The sequence below is a fragment of the Ovis aries genome, chromosome 15, assembly GCF_016772045.2.
Source record: "Ovis aries strain OAR_USU_Benz2616 breed Rambouillet chromosome 15, ARS-UI_Ramb_v3.0, whole genome shotgun sequence".
In the NCBI taxonomy this organism is placed as follows: Eukaryota; Metazoa; Chordata; class Mammalia; order Artiodactyla; family Bovidae; genus Ovis; species Ovis aries.
In genome coordinates this window covers 65,283,461-65,305,486 of record NC_056068.1, presented here as the reverse complement: position 1 = coordinate 65,305,486, position 22,026 = coordinate 65,283,461, and the positions used below count along the sequence as shown (strand labels likewise).

Sequence of the window (22,026 nt, the reverse complement as noted above, 5' to 3'; positions counted from 1 at the left end):
GAACATCCTGGCTGACATCTCCGCAGGCACAGTCAAGGACCCCATCTTGAGACACAGTGTCTGGTCCAGAGCACACACAGCCCACCCTTCCTAGATGCTGCTGTGCCCAGGGCCCCAGGTCATCATCACTGGTGCTAGTGCGGGACCCTGGCCTCTGCTGACTGCCAGGTACCGGCAACACCCTGAAAAGTCAGGCAGGTGGAACACATGCCTCCCTGCAGGGCTTTAGGGCACAGCTGGCCAAACAGCAGGGAGCTGAGTGGGCAGAGCAGGAGGAAGACAAGACTGGGATGGCGTGGACAGGAAGATGGAGGAGGCGATGGGCAGAACGAGAACACCCCGAAGCAGCAATCACGCAGGCTTCAAGACAGATGGGGAGAGGAGCAGCCTCCGTTCCAGAGAGCCTCCTGGCTCTGGTCTAGGCCCCTAAGGAGTAGCCCTGCTTTAAGCGCCTTTCATCTGGTTGACTTTCATCAGTGAGGATGTCCTTCAAGGATCAGTTAATGTCACCTCCACCACAAAGCCTTCTTCAGTCCAAGTGATGGAATCAATCACTCACGACATCCCCCTTCTTCGGAGCATACACTCAGGTCCAGGACATTGTGCTCTGTCGGGGGATCCTAGTCTGTCCTCTGCACAAGGCGGTAAGAGCCCCCCAGGCACACGCATTCTGCCATCAACATCTCCCCTACAATGCCAAACACAGGGCTTTGCATACATGAGGTGCTCAATCAATGTTTCCTGACTGAATACGGGCTGCGAGCCCCTTAAAAGCAGGACCCATTTTCAGCAAACATCCCGGCTTCAGTGTCCAGCAGAAAGCAGGGCTTCACTGAATGTGGGCTGAACAAATGATAGAAATGTAGGCTGCCGTGGGCAGACGTGTCTGCCCCAACTGCCCTCCCAGGGCTCGTAGCAGTGAGCAAATTTCAAAGTGGAGGTGACCAGGCCAAAGGATCATTTATCCTTCTAAAGATGCTAAGTGTCAGTTGAACGGCTGTATTTAATAGGGCCTGACTTTGATGGGCCATTTTGAATAAAAGCAATAACTGCTCCAGTAATGGGCCTACTTATTAAATCGCTATTACTATTACTACTCTGAGTCCGCAGTCTTCCTTGAGCCATCAGAACAAGGCCCCAATTAGGGGATCCTCTGCCTTTATAAACCACAGGCCCCCAGCCTCACATCTTTGACCTCCCTGGAGCCATAGAGGATATTTTTCAAGAGAAACCAGGATAATCCTCTCCAGAGGCTCATGCTAGGATTGTTTATTGGGCTCCTCTTTTTTTTTTTTTTTTTTTAAATCAGCCTGCCCAACTGGCTCTAAGTGATTACACACAAGTCATGCATTCAAGTCTGATAGAGACAGAATATGCTATGGCTGAGAGGAGGCTGGTGCGAGGGTCTCAGAAAATCAACCTTGTATTAAATGTGTTTATTCAATTTCTTGGGGCCATCTAATTACTTATTAGCCCAGAGAAGGTTTGCAAGCATCAAAGAAGCTGGGGAAGCGAGTGGGGGATGGTGGGAAAGCCTGTATCTGGCAGGACCGACTGTAATCTGTAACAGACAAACACTAAAGGCTGAAAACCAGATGACAAAGGAACCTGTACAACCAAAACCAGTCCAGAGATCTTCAATTCGAAACGGAAGTGCAAAACATCTCCGCAGCCCCAGCAATTCCAGGAATAGAGAACAGGGACATGAGAGGAAGGAACAGGCCAGTCCATTCTTACACACCATGCGGCTCCCCTCCTCCAGTGAACATCCTTGAGGTCACCTGGGTGAGGCAACTTCCTTCAGGAAGACGTGCAGATCCGAAAAGGCAGCAAGATCCAGTGTTCATCACCAGGTGGCTCCTCTAAACATAACCCCCTTAATTAGCTGATAAGCCAGGAGGACACCGTGATGAAAGCACAAATCCAGAGTCAGACATACTGGAACACAGGTCTCAGCACTACTCCTTTGGAGCTGTGAATCCTGAGCAAGTGACATGAGCTCTCTGCACCTCCGCCTCCTGATCTGTCAGACGGGGGTAAGAGAGTCACCACCCATTCATATCAACAGCTGTCATCTTTAGAGCACACATTATGGGTCATTCTGCACACTAAGTGCTATGCATGTAACATCTATCATCCTACGAGGCTAGGACATCAGTGTCTGCAGTTGACAGATGAGGAAACTGAGGCTGGGAAAGGAAGCAGACATCCCCAAGGTCACACAGTGGGCAGATGGAGGAGTTGGGACTTGAGGCAGGTCTGGCCCATCTCAGTCTCAGCAGCATCTTAGTCTGTAGACTGGAATGTTCAGAATTTGAGTGAGACTTTAGACCCAAACCAATTTCTGTTATTGTCTTATGAAATATTACTTATATGTGCTGCTCAGATTCCCTCCAGCATGATCCCTGCCCGCTACCTTCTCAATCAGGCCAGTGTGTGCGCGTGCATGCTAAGTAGCTTCAGTCCTGTCCGACTCTTTGCAACCCCATGGACTGTAGCCCACCAGAAGCCTCTGTCCATGGAATTTTATAGGCAATATTACTGGAGCAGACTGCCAGGCTCTCCTCCAGGGGATCTTCCCCACCCAGGGATTGTACCCACGTCTCTTATGTCTCCTGCATTGGCAGGTGGGTTCTGGGAAGCCCCAATCAGGCCAGGGAGGAAATCAATCCTTGATCAAGAAACAGACCTCCATTTGACATTGAAACTCTGCACAGCAGGCTCTCACCACTGTCATCCAATGTTAATTCAATGGCAGATGCCCTCCTAGGTAGGCAGGAATCCCACTGAAGGTCAGACCACTGGACGAACAGGCCATCTCCTCCTCCAGACCCCTAACTAAACCGAAGGTGTTCTGACCTAGAGGTGGGCCCCCTTTACCAGCACTACATTCATAGCAGGAGGGAGAAAAGAAAACCTTGAATCCACGTGAGTCCTATTTAACACAGGAAACAGTCCTGCTGGGAAGGAGCAAATATTTATGTACATAATTAACCAAGGAGGTAGACTGCTCTGTCAAAAGTTGAGCAAACCTTGGTGAATAAATAGCCCTGCCCATGAAATAGCCTCTCACAGACCTGGGAGCACAGAGCAGGGTTGATTTCAGCTCCTTGGTGCTTAGCCACGACCATGCAGTGTGTGCTGGACTGGGTACCAGGCTCCATACAAGGCTGCACTCAGCCCATTTCTGTGTCCTGGACCGTCTACCACCCCAGGCCCCGAGAGAAGGCATTTACAAGGAAGCTATTCATGGCCAATACCTTTTTTTAACCCCAAATTCTGCTCACTCTTTTAAAAAGAACACCCAACATCTTGGCAAGCACAGTGGACTGGGCATCAGAAGACCTGTGCATGCCCTTCTCCAGCCCCGGGACTCGGTTTTTTCATCCGTCAAAGGGAGACGAATCTACAGAAGCATGGATTAGGGGATCGATTTGGCGGGTCACGTGCAGCAACTTTTTAAAGAAATGGAATGGAATAGATTGGAATAAATCAGAATGTACCAGACACAGAAAGAATAAGTCTGAATTCAGCTTTGCACAAGTGTCTCGTTTGCAAAGTAAATGTGATTTTGAAGTTTGATCGAGGCATAATTCACAGGCCAAACTATTCACCTATTTCAAGTGTACAGCTTTTACTACATTCAGAGATAGGCAAGCAGCACCACCATCAATTTTAGAACATTTCATCACCCCAAAAGGAAACCCCACACCCAAGAGCAGTCACTCCATTTCCTCTCAACTCCCACTCTTACCCGAGCTTACCGTCAATCTACTTTCTGTCTTCCTGGTATTCTGGACTTTTCACATAAACAGAATCCTACATGTGTTCTTCTGTGTCTGGCTTCTACCCCTCGGCATAATGTTTTTAAGGTTCAAACACATTGCAGCACTTATCAATATATCATTCCTTTTTATAGCTGAATAATATTCCATTGCATGTAATACATTTATTTATCCCTTCATCCACTGATGAATATTTGGGTTGTTTCCACTTTGGGGCTAGAATGAATAACATTGCTATGAACTGTTTATGTAAAAATGCTTGTGTGGACATATAAATACGTTTCTTTTCTTTTTTTAATAAATACGTTTCTATGGATAGTTATCAACAAAGATTCAAGCCAGTGAACTACAGAGTTACTGATAGTGATACCATTCTGCGATTTTTTAAAAACATCATTTCATGGATTTCCTTTTGGAAAAGGAAATAAAGACCATCAAATCAAGGCTGCATTCCTGTTGATGCAGCCACTGAGACTCTATGGCCAAAACTGCTTCACTACCATCCTGGGACTTCCCTGGCAGTCCAGGAGTTCAGACTTAGCGCTTCTACTGCAGGGGGCACAGGGTCGATCCCTCGTTGGAAACTAAGATCCCACATGCTGTGCCACACGGGGTGGGAGGGGCTCCCCCATAAAAGCAATTTGTTCAACATTGCTTCACTATGACTTTGAAGAACCCAACATTTCAGTGAATTTCACTGGAATATGTGCCTTCGCTGTCCAAACAGGTTGAAGTAGGGAGCATTTCCATGCTGATGGAAGCTACTGAGCTATCAGTGAAATTCAGTAACGGATAAATGTCCCAGTTTAAGCAGCTTCAAGAGGAATCCAATTCCAAGATATGAATTTCTGCATCTCAAGGTTCCAGACACAAGAGCACTCATGAAATAAGGTCAGAGGCTACTACAAGCTCCAATACACACACACACACACACACACACACACACACTATTCAATTTATGATTTTTCCATAGGATATCTGACTCCTACATCTGCAGCTATAAAAGAGCTGATGTAAGAGAGACAACGGTCAAAAGCAGCTTGCTTCCCCAGCCAAACCTGCATTAATAATTTAGCTATTAACAGCCATGTAACCAAAGAAGCTTGACAGGGACAGCTCTGTAGTCACCTGGGAACATCTCCACGGTCGCCTCCTTTTCTGCTTCCAAATCAGATATTCTGTTGTCTTGAAGCACTTGTCATCCTCAGAGAAAGGGAGCATGACAAATTTGTGAAATCTCAGGAATAAATACAATTCCTATATGCTTTAAATTTATGGTCCTCACGAAGCCTGCAAAATATGATAAACCATTATAGGTTTTTCCTGTCTTCCCTACCTCGGCCACAATTAATTTTGCCATGTTCGAGTGTAATATGAAATGTAATATATGGAGGCGGGAGATTTAGAGCCCTCGTTGTTTCGCAGTGAATAAGCTTCTGCAGTCTGGGGCCCCGGAGGTAAAAGAAGCAATAACGACAGGCCTCATTTTGGGGTAACCATTTGTGAGCATTTTCTGTTTTGCATCGTTAAGCAAGACAAAAGTGCCCGAAGCAAACCTTGACAGCACTGGGCCAAAGTCACTCAAAATCCAAATGCCAAACATATTCCGTAATTGAGATGCATGGCAGCTCTTATACATACCCCAGAAGAGCATCATATTGCAAAGAAAAGCTGTGCATTACCAAAAAACAACAGAAATGCTCTGGTTTTATTGATACTCTAAACCTCAAAGGCCTGAAAATACAGCAAAATTCAGTCAGAAAGGTGCACAAAGGTTTTTCCAAACTGTTCAGAAGAGTAACGGAAACTATTATTTGTTGAAGACCCACTAGGTGTGCATATTGTGTTAGTATTTTGCCAAGGCTACTGAAGTGAGTAGAATCGTGGCCCCCCTGCCCAAAAAATGATTTCAAGTTCTAACCTTGAGGACCTGTGAATGTGACCTTATTCGGAAAGACGCTTTTTGCAGGTATAATCAAGTTAAGAAGAGGTCATGGTGGATCAGCTCCATGCCCATGCTCACTTAGTTGTGTCCAACTCTTTGCAATCCCATGGACTGTAGCTCACCAGACTCCTCTGTCCATGGGATTCTCTAGGCAAGAATACTGCAGTGGGTTGCCATGCCCTTCTCCAGGGGATCTTCCCGACCCAGGGATGGAACCCGCGTCTCTTGCCTCTCCTGCACTGCAGGCAGATTCTTTACTACTGTACCACTGGGGGCTGGTACTGGGTCAGAGTGCACCCTATTCCAATGACTGGGATCCTTATAAAAGGGTGATCTGGACAGAGACCCGGGGAAGAAGGCCATATAAAGATGGAGGCAGAGATGGGAGTGATATGGCTGCAAGCCAAGAGTGCCCGGCGTGGCTGGCGACCACCGGAAGGAAGAAGCCTCCAGAAGGAAGAGACCCTGCCGCTGTGCTGAATTCGCTCTTCTAGACAACAGAACTGTGGGAGAACACATTCTTACATTCTGGCTGTAAGCCGGACAGACTGGTCATTTGTTATAGCAACCCTACAATACAGCTGTCAAGAAAATCCCATCCACTCTGAGAGCTAGCCATTTTCATCTCCCATTTTATAGATGAGCAAACAGGTAGTGGAAGACTGACTAGTTCAAGGTCATATGGATTCCCAGGGAGCTCAGAGGTAAAGAACTCACCTGCCAAGGCAGGAGATGCAGGAGGCACGAGTTAGATCCCAGGGTCAGGAAGATCCCATGGAGTAGAAAACGGCAACCAACTCCAGGATTCCTGCCTGGAAAATTCCATGGGCAGAGGAGCCTGGTGGGCTACAGTTCACAGGGTCGCGAAGAGTTGGACATGACTGAGCACACACTCACGTCAAAGTCACATAGAGAACACGTAGTAGAACCAGGACTGGGGATAGGTTGTCTAACTCTAAATAAATTCCACACCCTGACCACTAGCTAACGAGTGCCCAATTCAGCTATTGTGTCTGTAGAGACATTTTCCCGTGAAAGGGTTTTAAGGAGAAGATCCCTTAAAACGGCAGTAACGATGGTATTTTCTTGCTAACATAGCACAGCAGTAATGAGAACTGAGCCTCTTCCCAGAGATAGTAAGGTCCACTCTAGCTGCACCAGGAATGGTTCTGGAAGGAGCAAAGATTTTGGTCTTGTTGTGGTGGACGTGGATCCTCATGGGCACCAACAAATCTTTGGTATGTGAACATCTCTTCCGCAAAGGGTAACGTTCTTCCGTGAACTCACCAGTACAACTCTCCTCTCAAATATGCATCCCTCCAGACACCAGCATCTGGGCTCAGCCCCTCTCCACTTGGACACACCATAACGGGCCCCCAGAGGACCTGGCACCCCTGCCTCCCCAGAGCCCAAGTGCTAACAAGTGCAGCTCTGAGCACTGAGGTCCCATCCTCCCTAAAGTCCCTGCATCGCAGCAAGGCCACCCCCCAGGAGCTGCAGAAACACCATCTCCCATGGAGCCCCCTCTGTCTCCTCACTCATCTGCAAGGAAAAACTCAAAATACCAGAGGTTACAAACTCCAGCGACAAATGCAATGAGGAATCCGTGGAATCAGAGAGGGAGCTGGGGGGAAGCACCAAATAAACAAAAACAATTTCTGAAACCCACTCAGCAGAGATTGCTCCTGGCCTGCCTGGGAGTGGACATCATGGGGAAGGGACCCAGAGGGACACCTACAGCCACCCCACCCAATTGCCATCCAACCAAAGCAGTCCGGATCAGGCGTCCATCTGTGATGGAACCATGTGCTCAGAGAAAAGACGTCTTGATGCTGAAAGCCTAACCAGAGGATAACACCCATCTTCCAGGCCTAACCTGAGGATGAAGTGAAATAACTGTGCAAAAACATCTGATGCACTGTAGACAGTCATTGAATATTCCTTCTCTTCCCCCTGTTGTAATTAGTGTGAGGCCCCTTCTAAAATTGCTGGTGGGAGACCTAAATATCTTGGTAAACCAGCATATCATGTTGTTTTCCCAAAAATAAGGGATCCAATTAGAGCATTTAATGAGCACCAAAAAGACAGATTTCTCATTGAGAAGGAAAAAAAAAAAAGCTGCATAATTAGCAAACCGTTCCTCCTCTTCCCTTAGCCAACAAAACAAATAGGAAAATAACCAAAAAACCAAGAGGACAGCCTCACAAGCCATAAACAAAATGCCTGGACTCTTAAGTATCTCCAGACTACTAGGATTACTGGCCCAAAGGCAGCCTCCCTCCAATTCATCTTCAAGGTCAATGGCAGAGTGCCTTTCAGCATTAACAATGAAAACGTCCTTCACTGTGGAAGCTGTACTAGGCACTCTGTCTATACTGTCCCTTTTAATTTCCAGAGTAATTCTGTAGGGTGGAGCGGTGGCCCTTGATAGCAAGACGTTTAACACCCCAGCCTGGTTTTGCACTGGTTTCTTCCAGTTCTTTCAGGGAACTCCTTGCCCACTCCTAGTAGTATAGTGGGCTCGCCATCTCCCCTGTGTATTATTAGTTCCCCAGGGCTGCTGTAACTTCCACAACATGGGTGGCTTATAGCAATGGAAGTATATTCTCTGGTAATTCTGGAGGGAGGACAAATGTCCAGAATCAAGGCACTGGTAGGGCGGGTCCCTCTGCAGGCTCTGGGGGAGAAGCCACTCCACGCCTCTCTCCCACTTCCGGGTGGCTGCCAGCAATCAACCCCTGGTGCTTCTTAGACTGGAGACCCAGCACTGTAATCTCTGCCTTTGTCTTCACACAGCCTTCTTTCTTCTTCTTATAAGATTCTGATTCAGAACCCACTTGGGTATCCAGCATGAGATCTCCGGATCCTAATTTCACCTACAATGACACTTATTCCAAATAAGGTCACATTCGCAGGCTCTGAGTAGTCATATCTTTTCGGGGGAGGGGATTCAACACCCTACACCCCCTTACAGGAATCTAGCTCTCATCATCTGGAAGGTACACTAGCCAATAACAGCACCTCATGCCCACCTCTGCCCCCAGCACTCCGCTCGCCATAAAATCCATACAGGTCCGTGCAGTTTAAGACCTAGATACAGGGAGAGGGCTGTGACCAGCATCGTCCAATAGAAACAAATGCAGACCACATATGTAGTGTAAATGCTTCTAGTCGCTGCATTAACAAACAGTAAAAAGGAACAGGCAAAATTCATTTTGATAATATATTTTATTTAACCCAGTACACCCAATATAGAGTAGATACGGTCCTAGTCTTCAAAGAGGCCCTGAATATGGCCTAATTACTTCAACTCAGAACAGCTAAGGAAGCAAAACTGGTGCTGGAAGGACTGGGGAACTCCAACTGCAAGGTCATGAGGCCAAGTAAGAAGTGACCTTTCTTGACCTTTCCCAAGGGTGGGAAATGCAGCGATTCTGACATGGCAGCCAAAGTGGGCTTCAACCACCCACCCACAGGCACATCCACAGCCTGGGCTGAGCAGCGCTGCCATAGGCTCCCGTTCACAGTTACAGCCAGAGCAATGCCAGCCTGGTGGGAGATGCTAACGTCCTTGGATTCCCAAGGCCATCCTGCCAGGGGACATCCATGCCAATGGCAGCTTTGGCAAACTGCAGGTCAAGAAAGGGCCCCACCAAAACTGACTTCCCTCCCCAAAGGGAGGGGCAAAGGTCACAGGATTAGCACCATCTAAACGAACATCTCAGTGGAGGCTGACTCTTTGCAACCCCATGGGCTGTAGCCCACCAGGCTCCTCTGTCCATGGGATTCTCCAGGCAAGAATACTGGAGTGAGTTGCCACTTCCTTCTCCAGGGGATCTTCCCAATCCAGGGATCGAACCCAGGTCTCCTGCCATGCAGGTGGATTCTTTACCACCTGAGCCACCAGGGAAGCCCCAAAGGAACATCAGAGAAGTATATTTTTAAAAAATATGAGGATGTGAAAACAAACCTTTTTAACAGTATGTACACCTGCCAATAGGATCTGAGGTCTCCAGGAGTTACTTTCTGTTCTTAACAATTTTACAAGCCTCCTAGGTGCTAGCCCAAGACACCAGTTTTTAATTGAGGGTTGGACCATCAAAAAGGCTGAGTGCCAAAAAATCAATGCTTTTGAATTGTGGTGCTGGAGAGGACTCTTGAGAATCCCTTGGACTGCAAGGAGATCAAACCAGTAGATCCTAAAGGGGATCAAGCTGAATATTCATTGGAAGGAGTGATGCTGAAGCTGAAGCTCCAATACTTTGGCCACCTGATGTGAAGAGCCAGCTCATTGGAAAAGACCCTGATGTTGGGAAAAATTGAAGGCAGGAGGAGAAGAGGGTGATAGAGGATGAGATGGTTGGACGGCATCACCGACTCAATGGACATGAGTTTGAGCAAACTCCAGGAGGTTGTGAAGGACAGGGAAGCCTGGTGTGCTGCAGTCCGTGGGGTCGTAAAGAGTCAGACGTGACTTAGCAACTAAACAACAACAACAACATTCCCCATTTAGTCCTAACAATCCACTGAGGCAGTTATTGCCTCCATGATGCAGATGGAAAAACAGACCAGAGAGGTTCAATAAAGTCAAAGTCACATAGCTGAGAAACAGAGCTGGGGTCTGGTCCCAAGTTACTCTGTCTGCAGAGCCCTTGCTCTCATGGCAAAATCCTCCCTGCCACTGGCTCTGCCTTCTCAATTCCTCCTGTGTCTCCAATGGGGTGACGTAGTGACTATGAAAGTGGAGAAAAGAGAACTAATAGCCCCTGGGCACAGCTCTAGGTAGACTGTGGGCCCCAGAGAGAAAGATTTTCTACATTTTTTTCTTTTTCTTTGTATATGAAATTTCTCAACTAATTTGAAAACCAAAAGCCAAATGATAATGCCCTGACTTTCCTGAGGTCAGCAGTGGCTCAAGGTCTTCAACAATCACTCCCAAACTGCTGTCCCCAGAGGGCTGGGAATACCGAATACTCCCAGGACTAATTTAGAAGGACCGACCAAACTGGCCCATTTGTTTAAATCCTGGGCAATTTGCACATCAGATATCTTTGTTCTTGGCTGAAATCAAAACACATTAGTGTGGTAACGATAACTACTTCCTTCAAATGGAATCTCTCACAGTTATAAAAACTACAAATTATTAATTGCAATTTGGTAGCAAGCTATTTCAAAACATCTGCTTCATACTGGAATAGTCTAAAAGACGTCCTTGGCTGGGTTAGACAGAAAGTAAGTAGATTAAGCTTTATCAGTGCCTGAGGCATTCACATTTGGGAAACTGGAAAATGCTTGCGTGAGGCCCAAAAGCAGAACCCAAGTTTATCATTAACAAAATACCATTTCTCATCCTGTCATTCTCCCAAACTGTTTAACAAAGTTCACGTTCATTCATTAACCTTCCCAGTGGGAGAGCCAAGTGAACTAGCATTTCCATTATATATATATATAAATGAACAGTAATCCCATTTCCAAAAAGAGTAACTCAAACCAGTTAACTAACCAGCCAGCAGTTTAGCTCCCTATAAGAGCACACTCGTCCTTATAAACACAGAGGTGACAAGGAGAGGGAAAATGCCACAAAATCTTGAAAACAGAGTGCAATTAATTCCTCCCCTGTTATTTGATTTTTTGGGGGGTCAAAGAGGCCTCAAGTCCCCCAGCAATAAAATGGGGCTAATATCTGCCACCTGATAATGAAGATATAGCTATAAATTACTTTGAATTGCCTGGATAATCAGCATTATGCAAATTGATGGTATCATTAGAGAGCTACTAAACACAGCTATAAATCTTATAAAACTACTTCCATAGGAATTAAGGCTCAATTAAGAGGCTCCGTTTTTTAAAATTTTCCATCACCTTGTTATTTTAAAGACCGGAACATTCAAAACCAGCTTAGACATTTCTAGAGCAGGGATATGAAACCTTTCTCAAACAGTCTTGATAAAGCTTGATAAACAGTTGGCTAATAAGAAGGTTAGAGGACAGATCTGAGAGCCAGGTGGAAACCAAGGGCCTAGGAGAGCCCTCGCCAGGGGACAGTCACCAGCTTAAGAAGCTCGCCTCATACCCACCACGATACTTCTCTACACTGAGCTATGAGGTCTGGTGTATATTATAAGTTCTCTTTCAAGCATGATACACAGGAAAGAACTTGAACTAGCCTGACTCAATATAACTTTGCTTATCCTAATGACTTCTGAAGAGGCAAAAGAATGACAACAACTTAAAACAAACAAAGAGCTCTGACACCCACAGTTTCAACACTCATCTAAAGCTCACTAATTTGAAAAGATACACACACACCCACATTCACTGTAGCATTAGTCTCAACAACCAAGACAAGGAAGCAACTTATGTGTCCACAGATGAACAGATAGAGAAAATCTAATATAGTATATATTGTTGTTGTTTTGTTCGCTAAGTCGTGTCTGAGCAACTCTTTAGCAACCCCATGGACCAGAGCCTGCCAGGCTCCCCTGTCCATGGGATTTCCCAGGCAAGAACACTGGAGTGGGTTGCCATTTCCTTCTCTGGCGGATCTTCCTGACCTAAAGGTCAAACCCATATCTCCTTGCGTAAGTCTATAGTCAACAGGTGGATTCTTTACCACTGAGTCACCAGAGAAGAAGCTCTAATAGTATATATACATAACACAATATTATCCAGCTACAGAAAAGAAATTCTGCCATTAGCAACAACATGGATAGACCTTGACGGCATTCTGCTAGGCGAAACAAAAGTCTGACAGAGAAAGACAAATATTGTACGACCTCACTTATAAACAGAGGAAAAAAAAAAAAAAAAAGAACTCTGAATAGATTGGTAGTTGCCAGAGGGAGAAGGTTGAGGGTGGGTGAAAAGGGTTAAAGTGGTCAAAAGATGCACACTCCAGTTACAAAATAAATAAATTCTAGGGATGTAACGAACAGCACAGTGCCTACAGTTTACAACACTGTATTGTATATTTAAAAGTCTTTAAGAGAATAAATCTTAAAAGTTCTCATCGTGAGAGGAAAAACAATTGGTAACTGTGGTAATGGGTGTTAATTAGACTTATTGGGATGATCATTTTAAAACATACACCAAGATCGAATCATTATGTTGTATGCCTGAAACTAATATATTACATGTCAATTATATCTTAAAAAATGATAATGGCTGCAATAAAAAAGACAAATGATGTTAAGTCAATCAAGCAAGCAAGCAAACTCTGCTAACCCAAGAGGTCCAACTCTAACACTACCCACTGCCAGAGGACTAACCTCTACCCACCCTCGGGAAAGGAGCGCCATCAGACTACAAAGTACCTTGGCAGAGACCCTGGCACCCTTCAACCCATCAATCTCAGGACCAACTAAAGCAACTACAGATACCAAAGTCAAAAAGGTCATAGGTTGGCTGACTCCGAAACTAGCCAAGATGATAAAGCAATGAACTACGGAACTATACAGCCTGGCATTTTCAGGAACATCCTCTGCCCACTCTGGCCTATGGCCGGACTCTACCACGGGGCTGTCCCGTCTGGGACTCGCTGGCCCCACTCAGCTGCAGCATGCTCACAGCAGAAAACCACACCTCCTGCCTCCTGTTGCCCAAGTACAAGGACAGAGCTAAAGCAATCCTTTAAGCTGAAAGAATCCTTCTCCCTCCGTCTAACACAAGGCACTAGGACTGTTAAGAGAAATAGCTCTGAGTGTGGGTGTTTACAGAGAAGGCAATGGCAACCCACCCCAGTACTCCTGCCTGGAATACCCATGGACGGAGGAGCCTGGTAGGCTACAGTCCATAGGGTTGCAAAGAGTCGGACACGACTGAGCGACTTCACTTCACTCACTTCATACTTTATCACTGGAGAAGGAAATGGCAACCCACTCCAGTATTCTTGCCTGGAGAATCCCGTGGACAGAGGAGCCTGGCGGGCCATGGTCCACAGGGTCGCAGAGAATCGGAAATGACTGAAGTGGCTAAGTAAGCAAGCAAGCAGGTGTTTAAAATATAAATGTTTCAATGAGCTGACTCTGCCAGGCTCAGCTGGTGATCAATTTACCTTTCCACTGTCTTTTGCAGCTCAATAATCTGCTCTGGGTAAACAGTGCCTCCAGCTTTCATTCATTCAGTCACCTCGGTCATGTCCAACTCTTTGCAACCCCCTGGACTGTAGGCCACCAGGCTCCTCTGTCCATGGGACTTCCCCGGCAAGAATAGTGGAGTAGGTTGCCATTTCCCTCTCCAGGAAATCTTTCCAACCCAGGGATCGAACCCTCAACCTGGCACCTCCTCCACTGCAGGTGGATTTTCTTTTCTTTTCTTTTTCTTTCTTTTTTTTTTTTTTACCACTGAGCCACCTGGGAAGCAACTCCTGCTTAGGTTACACCAAGAGGCTAAGAAATCAACCTATGATCTTCCAGGAATGAAGTCTCATTCATCTCAATAGAATCTCAAATACCTGAAGATGTGTTTCCCAAATGCACTTTGTTGAGCTCCTGGAAAGAAGACTGTGTTATTCAACTGAGAATCCCCAAGTGCCTAACACAATGCCTGGAACATAGTAAACCTGATGATGAATGAAACAAAATCCATCCACTGGCCTGGGAGAGGAGCAAGGAGTGTACACACGATATATCACATCTTCATTCCTTAGTGCGTCTGTGTCAGTGTTTCCAGGAAATATCCCTCGTCCATTCTCCAATGACCCTCACTCCCTCTCTCTACACAACTTCCTTCAGTGGCTCCCCCAAGCCACTTTCCATCACTTGCTATGAAGGTGAAACTTTCCAGCCTCACCACCTGTAAATCCCAAGACAGCTTCATTAAGCCTTCATTTTCCCACCAGGACACTGACTCACCACATCTCTGGAATCACAGTATTAACCCACACAATTATGTTTTTCTTAATTGCAAATTTAAATTCTACCATGATATGATTCACTAACAAATTTAAAGAATTACCTGGCACGTTTATTGTCAATATCACCTTATTCTCCTCCGATGCCCCCTCAACTGTGAGATCACTCCCATTTCCACTTCAGGGCCTGGACTTCCCTTCAGCACTCTGCACTCCTGGGAAAATGCAAGCCCTCCATTCTGCACCAGTCCAACTCATCTACTCTGAGATCAAAACGGTCCCCTCTCTGCATCCACTGATTCTCCAACCTTGCCAAGGGCATCTTCTAAGTGGCCATTCTCTTGAGCCTGAGCACCCAAGTCCTTACTTCTTTTAAACTTCTATCACCATTAGCACATCCAAGCAACAGAAAAATTCTTTCTTTTGGTTTCATATGCTTCCATTTTTTCAAAAGCCCCCTACTGTCCTCTTCCATGCCAGCTGTCTGGCCCAGCCCAGCTGGAGGATTCATTTCCACCACCCCCACCAAGAAGCCGAGAGATTACACTGTTAGCACACTAGTTCATCCATTGATCACTATTGTTGGGGTTTTTGCTAACTTTCTTTAACCCACCATCTCTTAATTACTTTTTAAATCCTCTCCTCCCAGCAGGCCAATCAATCCACGATGACTTTGGGGAGAGGATATGGGGCCTTTTTATTTTATTTTTTCTCGGTCACAAACTATAGGTAACAAAATTGACTTCAGGAAACATGGGAAAGCAAAAGTGGAGAGAACACAGCTGCTAGAATTTCCATCCTTCTTCCAGAGGCCTGTTGTGCACACTGGTGTCCCCCAGGGAGAAGGGCTGGGTACTAATCCATCAGCATCTGAAACACCCCACAGCTTATCCTCTCACTGCCTTCTTCTACCAGGATAACGCTTTCAAGTTGCATCCACACGTGTGATGGCATCTAGAGGCAGTGGTGTGGCCAGAAAGTAACATTCATCAATATAAACAGCATCTGTAATAAAGCGCAGAATGGGTCAAATTCTAGGGTCAAATGAACGGAAGAGAAGCTGCAAACTTCCATGACACCCAAGCAGATGCTAGGCTATCAGCCTGGAGACATGGAACGTGGATATGAAGGTAGCAGGAAGCCCCTTACATTGAGATCAGCCAAGGAATACAGCCAGATGCCAAGGCGAATCAGTGAAACAGAGTCCACAGCTGGCTAGGATCAGGATCCAAGGCCAGGAAGTCAGGAAAGATGAGCGCAGCTCCAAGGCACCTCCTTCCCATCTGGGAGCAGGTGTCTCTTACTCCTTAGGAGCTGGCAGCATTACAGAAATGAGTTCACATATACACAGATAAGTAAATTATGAGAGGGTAGAGTGGCAGACATACTCTTTTTTTAATTATGAAAAAAATTTATTTGTTGTTTCCATTTATTCTCAAATGTGACACAATTAGAGTTCTTGGGACACAGACAAAAAACTTTAATAAATTAGCCATATCAATTATTCTTTAATTAGAAAAAAATAATAAAATAAGTTTATGCTGACTTTATATAATTTATTAATTACTCAAAAGGTGTTTTAAATCAGAACATATTTTCAATTGGCTCTTTTAGAAATTTTTTCTTTTGTATTGACAGTGAAAATGGTAGTCGCTCAGTCATGTCCAGCTGTTTGCGATCCCATGGACTGCAACCTGCCAGGCTCCTCTGTCCATGGAATTTTCTAGGCAAGAATACTGCGGTGGGTTGCCACTCCCTTCTCCAGGGAATCCTCCCTGCCCAGGGATCGAACCCAGGTCTCCTGCATTGCAGGCAGACTCTTTACCATCTGAGCCACCAAACAAGCCCAGTCAGTTAACAAACAATGTTGTGACAGTTTCAGGTAGACAGCAAAGGGACTCATCCATACATATATACATGTGTCCATTCTCCCACAAACTCCCCTCCCATTCAGGCTGCCAAGACACACTCCCAAGGTCAGGTCCCTCCATGGTTTCTGATGTCATGTCCTTGTGTGATCATTTCCTCCTGAATGTGGATAGGACTGTGACTTGCTTCTAGTATACCAAAGGTAATGGGATGTTATAGTAGACGGTAGGTCCCCCTTTTCTCTTGCTGACTTGATGGAGCAAGAGGCCGTCTAGGGACCCACATGCCAAGGAACTGTGCGCAATAGCCAGTAAGAAAACGATGCCTCAGTCCAGCAGCCTGCCAGGGAATAAATGCTGCTGACCACCAGATGAGTTTGGAAATGGATCCTTTCCCAGGCGAGCCTCATATGAGACTTCAGACCCAGCTGACACAGTCACTGGAGCATTGTAGAGAATCTGCCTAAGCCATGCCCAGATTCCTAACTCACAGAAACTGTGAAAAAATAAATGTGTGCTGTTTAAGACACTATATTGGTAATCATATTGTTACACAGCATTAGGAAACCAACATAGGAGGTCTAGTCAGTGTGCAGGGGGCATTATTCAATAAATGATAGGAAGACACAGGTAGCCACTTGGAAAAAAATTAATTTGGGCCTTTGATTAATACATGACACCAAAATAAACTCCTCATGGATAAAATATTTAAATATGAAAAATAAAAGGAAAAGACAGATTTTTTAACATGTAATTTTGGAGTGAGGAAGGCTTCAGTACGATCTGAAAATCTGAAAGAATTTTTTCATCTAAAAAGGATTAATAAATCTGACTAAAGTAAGAAAATACATTCTACAACATATACTACAAAGGGCTAATTTCCTTAATATATAAGTAGCTTAACAAATCAATACGAAAAGATCATTTTGAAAAGATGCTCACTCATTACAAGAGTAATGCAATGAGATGAGACTACGATCAAATGTTTGATAACACAGTGAGGTGGAATGAAGTGGAACAGCCTCTCTGGAGACAATTAGGCAGCAGCGATCAAAATATCAGATGCACTTGGCTCTTCAACAATTCTGCTTCATTGGACATTTGAAATAACCTGTGCATAAGGCTATTTGGAGAAGGCAATGGCACCCCACTCCAGTATTCTTGCTTGGAAAATTCCATGGACGGAGGAGCCTAGTAGGCTGCAGTCCATGGGGTCGCGAAGAGTCGGACACGTCTGAGCAACTTCACTTTCACTTTTCACTTTCATGCATTGGAGAAGGAAATGGCAACCCACTCCAGTGTTCTTGCTTGGAGAATTCCAGGGACGGGGGAGCCTGGTGAGCTGCCATCTATGGGGTCGCACAGAGTCGGACAAGACTGAAGCGACTTAGCAGTAGCAGTAGCAGCATAAGGCTATTTAATATAACATTGTCTGTCACAGCAAGGATGAAATCATTCAACCTACCAAGAGAAGACTGGTTAAGTAATGTATGGTGTACCCACATAGCAGAATACACTGAAGACCATCACCCATAAAAATGCAGCAGCTCTTTCTGTTCTGATAGAGAGAGCTCTGAAATATATTTGGCAACAATAATAACCAAAATACAAACAAACAAGAGGTACCTCCAGGAAAGAGACTTGGGGTGACTGGAGACAAAGAGGGAGGCAGACTTTTCATCATGTGATTTTTTACACTGTATGAATATTAAACCCCATGGTTACATTTCTTTTTCAAAACAAAACTGAAATCGGTAAGTAGATACAAACTGTAGAACAGCATGCATGCTATGATATCTATTAAAAAATCAGATTTAAGCTACATATATACAATATTATATACAGTATATATAATTATAGATAAATATTATATATGGATATCCATTTATACACCTCTGTCTATATATTACATACCAGGGGTCCCCAACGGGTCTGTGGCCTGTTAGGAACCAGGCTGCACAGCAGGCAGTGAGCCATGGGTGAGCGATCAAAGCTTCATCTGTATTTACAGCCGCTCCCCATCGCCAGCATTACCGCCTGAGCTCCTCCTCCTGTCAAATCAGCAGCGGCTTTAGATTCTCACAGAAGCGTGAACCCTACTGCAAACTGCACTTGTGAGGGATGCAGGTTGTGAGCTCTTTATCAGAATCATCTCAAAACCACTGCCCCGGCCCCAGTCCATAGAAAAATTGTCTTCCACAAAATCAGTCCCAGGTGCCATAAAGGTTGAGGACTGCTGTTATACATCATACGTTATATGTTATGACCTAAATCAAATCCCTTATGATTACACAGTGGAAGTGAGAAATATATTTAAGGGACTAGATCTGATAGAGAGAGTGCCTGATGAACGATGGTCGGAGGTTCCTGACATGGTACAGGAAACAGGGATCAAGACCATCCCCATGGAAAAGAAATGCAAAAAGGCAAAATGGTTGTCTGAGGAGGGCTTACAAATAGCTGTGAAAAGAAGAGAGGCAAAAAGCAAAGGAGAAAAGGAAAGATATAAGCATCTGAATGCAGAGTTCCAAAGAATAGCAAAAAGAGATAAGAAAGCCTTCCTCAGCGATCAATGCAAAGAAATAGAGGAACAGAACAGAATGGGAAAGACTAGAGATCTCTTCAAGAAAATTAGAGATACCAAGGGAACGTTTCATGCAAAGATGGGCTCGATAAAGGACAGAAATGGTATGGCCCTAACAGAAGCAGAGGATATTAAGAAGAGGTGGCAAGAACACACTTAAGAACTGTACAAAAAAGATCTTCATGACCAAGATAATCACGATGGTGTGATCACTCACCTAGAGCCAGACATCCTGGAATGTGAAGTCAAGTGGGCCTTAGAAAGCATCACTATGAACAAAGCTAGTGGAGGTGATGGAATTCCAGTTGAGCTATTTCAAATCCTGAAAGATGATACTGGTAAAGTGCTGCACTCAATATGCCAGTAAATTAGGAAAACTCAGCAGTGGCCACAGGACTGGAAAAGGTCAGTTTTCATTCCAATCCCAAAGAAAGGCAATGCCAAAGAATGCTCAAACTACTGCACAATTGCACTCATCTCACACGCTAGTAAAGTAATGCTCAAAATTCTCCAAGCCAGGCTTCAGCAATACATGAACCGTGAACTTCCTGATGTTCAAGCTGATTTTAGAAAAGGCAGAGGAACCAGAGATCAAATTGCTAACATCCTCTGGATCATGGAAAAAGCAAGAGAGTTCCAGAAAAACATCTATTTCTGCTTTATTGACTATGCCAAAGCCTTCGACTGTGTGGATCACAACAAACTGTGGAAAATTCTTCAAGAGATGGGAATACCAGACCACCTGACCTGCCTCTTGAGAAACCTACATGTAGGTCAGGAAGCAACAGTTAGAACTGGACATGGAACAACAGACTGGTTCCAAATAGGAAAAGGAGTACGTCAAGGTTGTATATTGTCACCCTGCTTCAGGAAATGGCAACCCACTCCAGTACTCTTGCCTGGAGAATCCCATGGACGGAGGAGCTTGGTGGGCTACAGTCCACGGGTCGCAAAGTGTCAGACACGACTGAGTGACTTCACTTTCACTTAGTTAACTTATATGCAGAGTACATCATGAGAAACGCTGAGCTGGAAGAAGCACAAGCTGGAATCAAGATTGCCGGGAGAAATATCAATAACCTCAGATATGCAGATGACACCATCCTTAAGGCAGAAAGTGAAGAGGAACTAAAAAGCCTCTTGATGAAAGTGAAAGAGGAGAGTGAAAAAGTTGGCTTAAAGCTCAACATTCAGAAAACGAAGATCACGGCATCTGGTCCCATCACTTCACGGGAAATAGATGGGGAAACAGTGTAAACAGTGTCAGATTTTATTTTGGGGGGCTCCAAAATCACTGCAGATGGTGACTACAGCCATGAAATTAAAAGACTCTTACTCCTTGGAAGAAAAGTTATGACCAACCTAGATAGCATATTGAAAAGCAGAGACATTACTTTGCCGACTAAGGTCCATCTAGTCAAGGCTATGGTTTTTCCAGTGGTCATGTATGGATGTGAGAGTTGGACCGTGAAGAAGGCTGAGTGCCGAAGAATTGATGCTTTTGAACTGTGGTGTTGGAGAAGACTCTTGAGAGTCCCTTGGACTACAAGGAGATCCAACCAGTCCATTCTGAAGGAGATCAGCCCTGGGATTTCTTTGGAAGGAATGATGCTAAAACTGAAACTCCAGTACTTTGGCCACCTCATGTGAAGAGTTGACTCATTGGAAAAGACTCTGATGCTGGGAGGGATTGGGGGCAGGAGGAAAAGGGGACGACAGAGGATGAGATGGCTGGATGGCATCACGGACTCAATGGACGTGAGTCTCAGTCAACTCCGGGAGTTGGTGATGGACAGGAAGGCCTGACATGCTGCAATTTGTGGGGTCACAAAGAGTCAGACACGACTGAGCGACTGAACTGAAATGAAGTGAACTGAACTGATATGTTGTGTAGCCATGAACAGCTATCTCTGAAAGAACACCCAAGAATCTGAGAGCTGGTTTCCTCTGCGCTGCGGAGCTAGCATCACTGGTAACTGGTAAACTGCATAGAGAAGCAGCAGTGGGAGACAGAGAGTGAACTACTTTTTCACCATATTTTCCTTAAATTTTGAACCACTATAGTTATTGCCAGTTTAAAGACAAATCATGATGAACCTGTCTAAGCCATCAAGGTTCCTCTTCTGTTCTTCCTCTTTTAGGATTTCCCCGTCGCTTTTCAAGTCTCCACCGATGCCCAGAGCTCTCCTCTGAGCTCCAGATACAAAACCCAGGGATTGGATTCTTTGCACAGATAACTTGGACTCCTGGTCCCCAACACCTGCAGGAGGTCCCCTGGATCCTATTGAACAGAGCTACCAGGCAGAAACACCACCTATTCAGCCAGACAGAAATGCAGGGTCTTCCTGGGTTCATTCCCCTCACTAGGGCCCCCTCCTAGTAATGGATGACAAGCCCCAGTGGATTCTACCTTTATGCTGTTCTGTAACCCAACCACTTCCTTCCATCTCTGCAGTCATCACCCTAGTGAGGCCATCTTAATTTCTCCCCTGCAAGCTCCCAGCTGCTCCGAGTGCCCACAAATCACCCCCCCCCCCGCCCTAGATGAGCTGCTACACTCATCTTTGAAATGTTTATGTGAGTCTGCTCAGACTGAATGGCTTAAACAACACAAATTTATTTTTTTACACTTCTGGAAACTGGAAGTCCAAGATCAAGGTGTGGGCAGTCTTGGTTTCTCCTGAGACCTCTCTCCTTGGCTTGCACACGGCCCCTCCTCGCTGCGACCTCACGTGGACTTTCCTCTGCATGCCTGCATCCCTGGTCTCTCTCTGTGTGTCCAAATTTCCTCTTTTAGAAGGGACACTGGTCAGATGGGACAAGGGCCCACCTTAGCCTCATTTTAATTTAATCACCTCTTTAAAGGCCCTCTCTCTCTCTTTAAAGATACCCACTTTAAGGTACAGGGCTTAGGGTTTCAACATGTGTGTGAATTTGGGAAAGGCAGACTGGCACAATTCATCCCATATTAATATCCGACATTCACGATGCTC

General features: G+C 45.3%; 1 protein-coding gene across 4 annotated transcripts in view; it reads right to left on the bottom strand.

Moving 5' to 3' along the window:
* LDLRAD3 (low density lipoprotein receptor class A domain containing 3) overlaps positions 1-22,026 on the bottom strand; it is a 270,972-nt gene that overhangs the window by 221,791 nt on the left and 27,155 nt on the right. For 2 of the 4 annotated variants that reach the window (XM_060400058.1, XM_042233360.2), the window contains exon 2: positions 1,742-15,586. The exons of the other annotated variants lie outside the window; for them this stretch is intronic. In XM_060400058.1, the coding sequence (XP_060256041.1) occupies positions 1,742-1,847 (106 nt within the window). In that variant the 5' untranslated portion in view covers positions 1,848-15,586. The remainder of the gene's footprint in view (positions 1-1,741; positions 15,587-22,026) is intronic. 4 annotated transcript variants of the gene reach the window in all.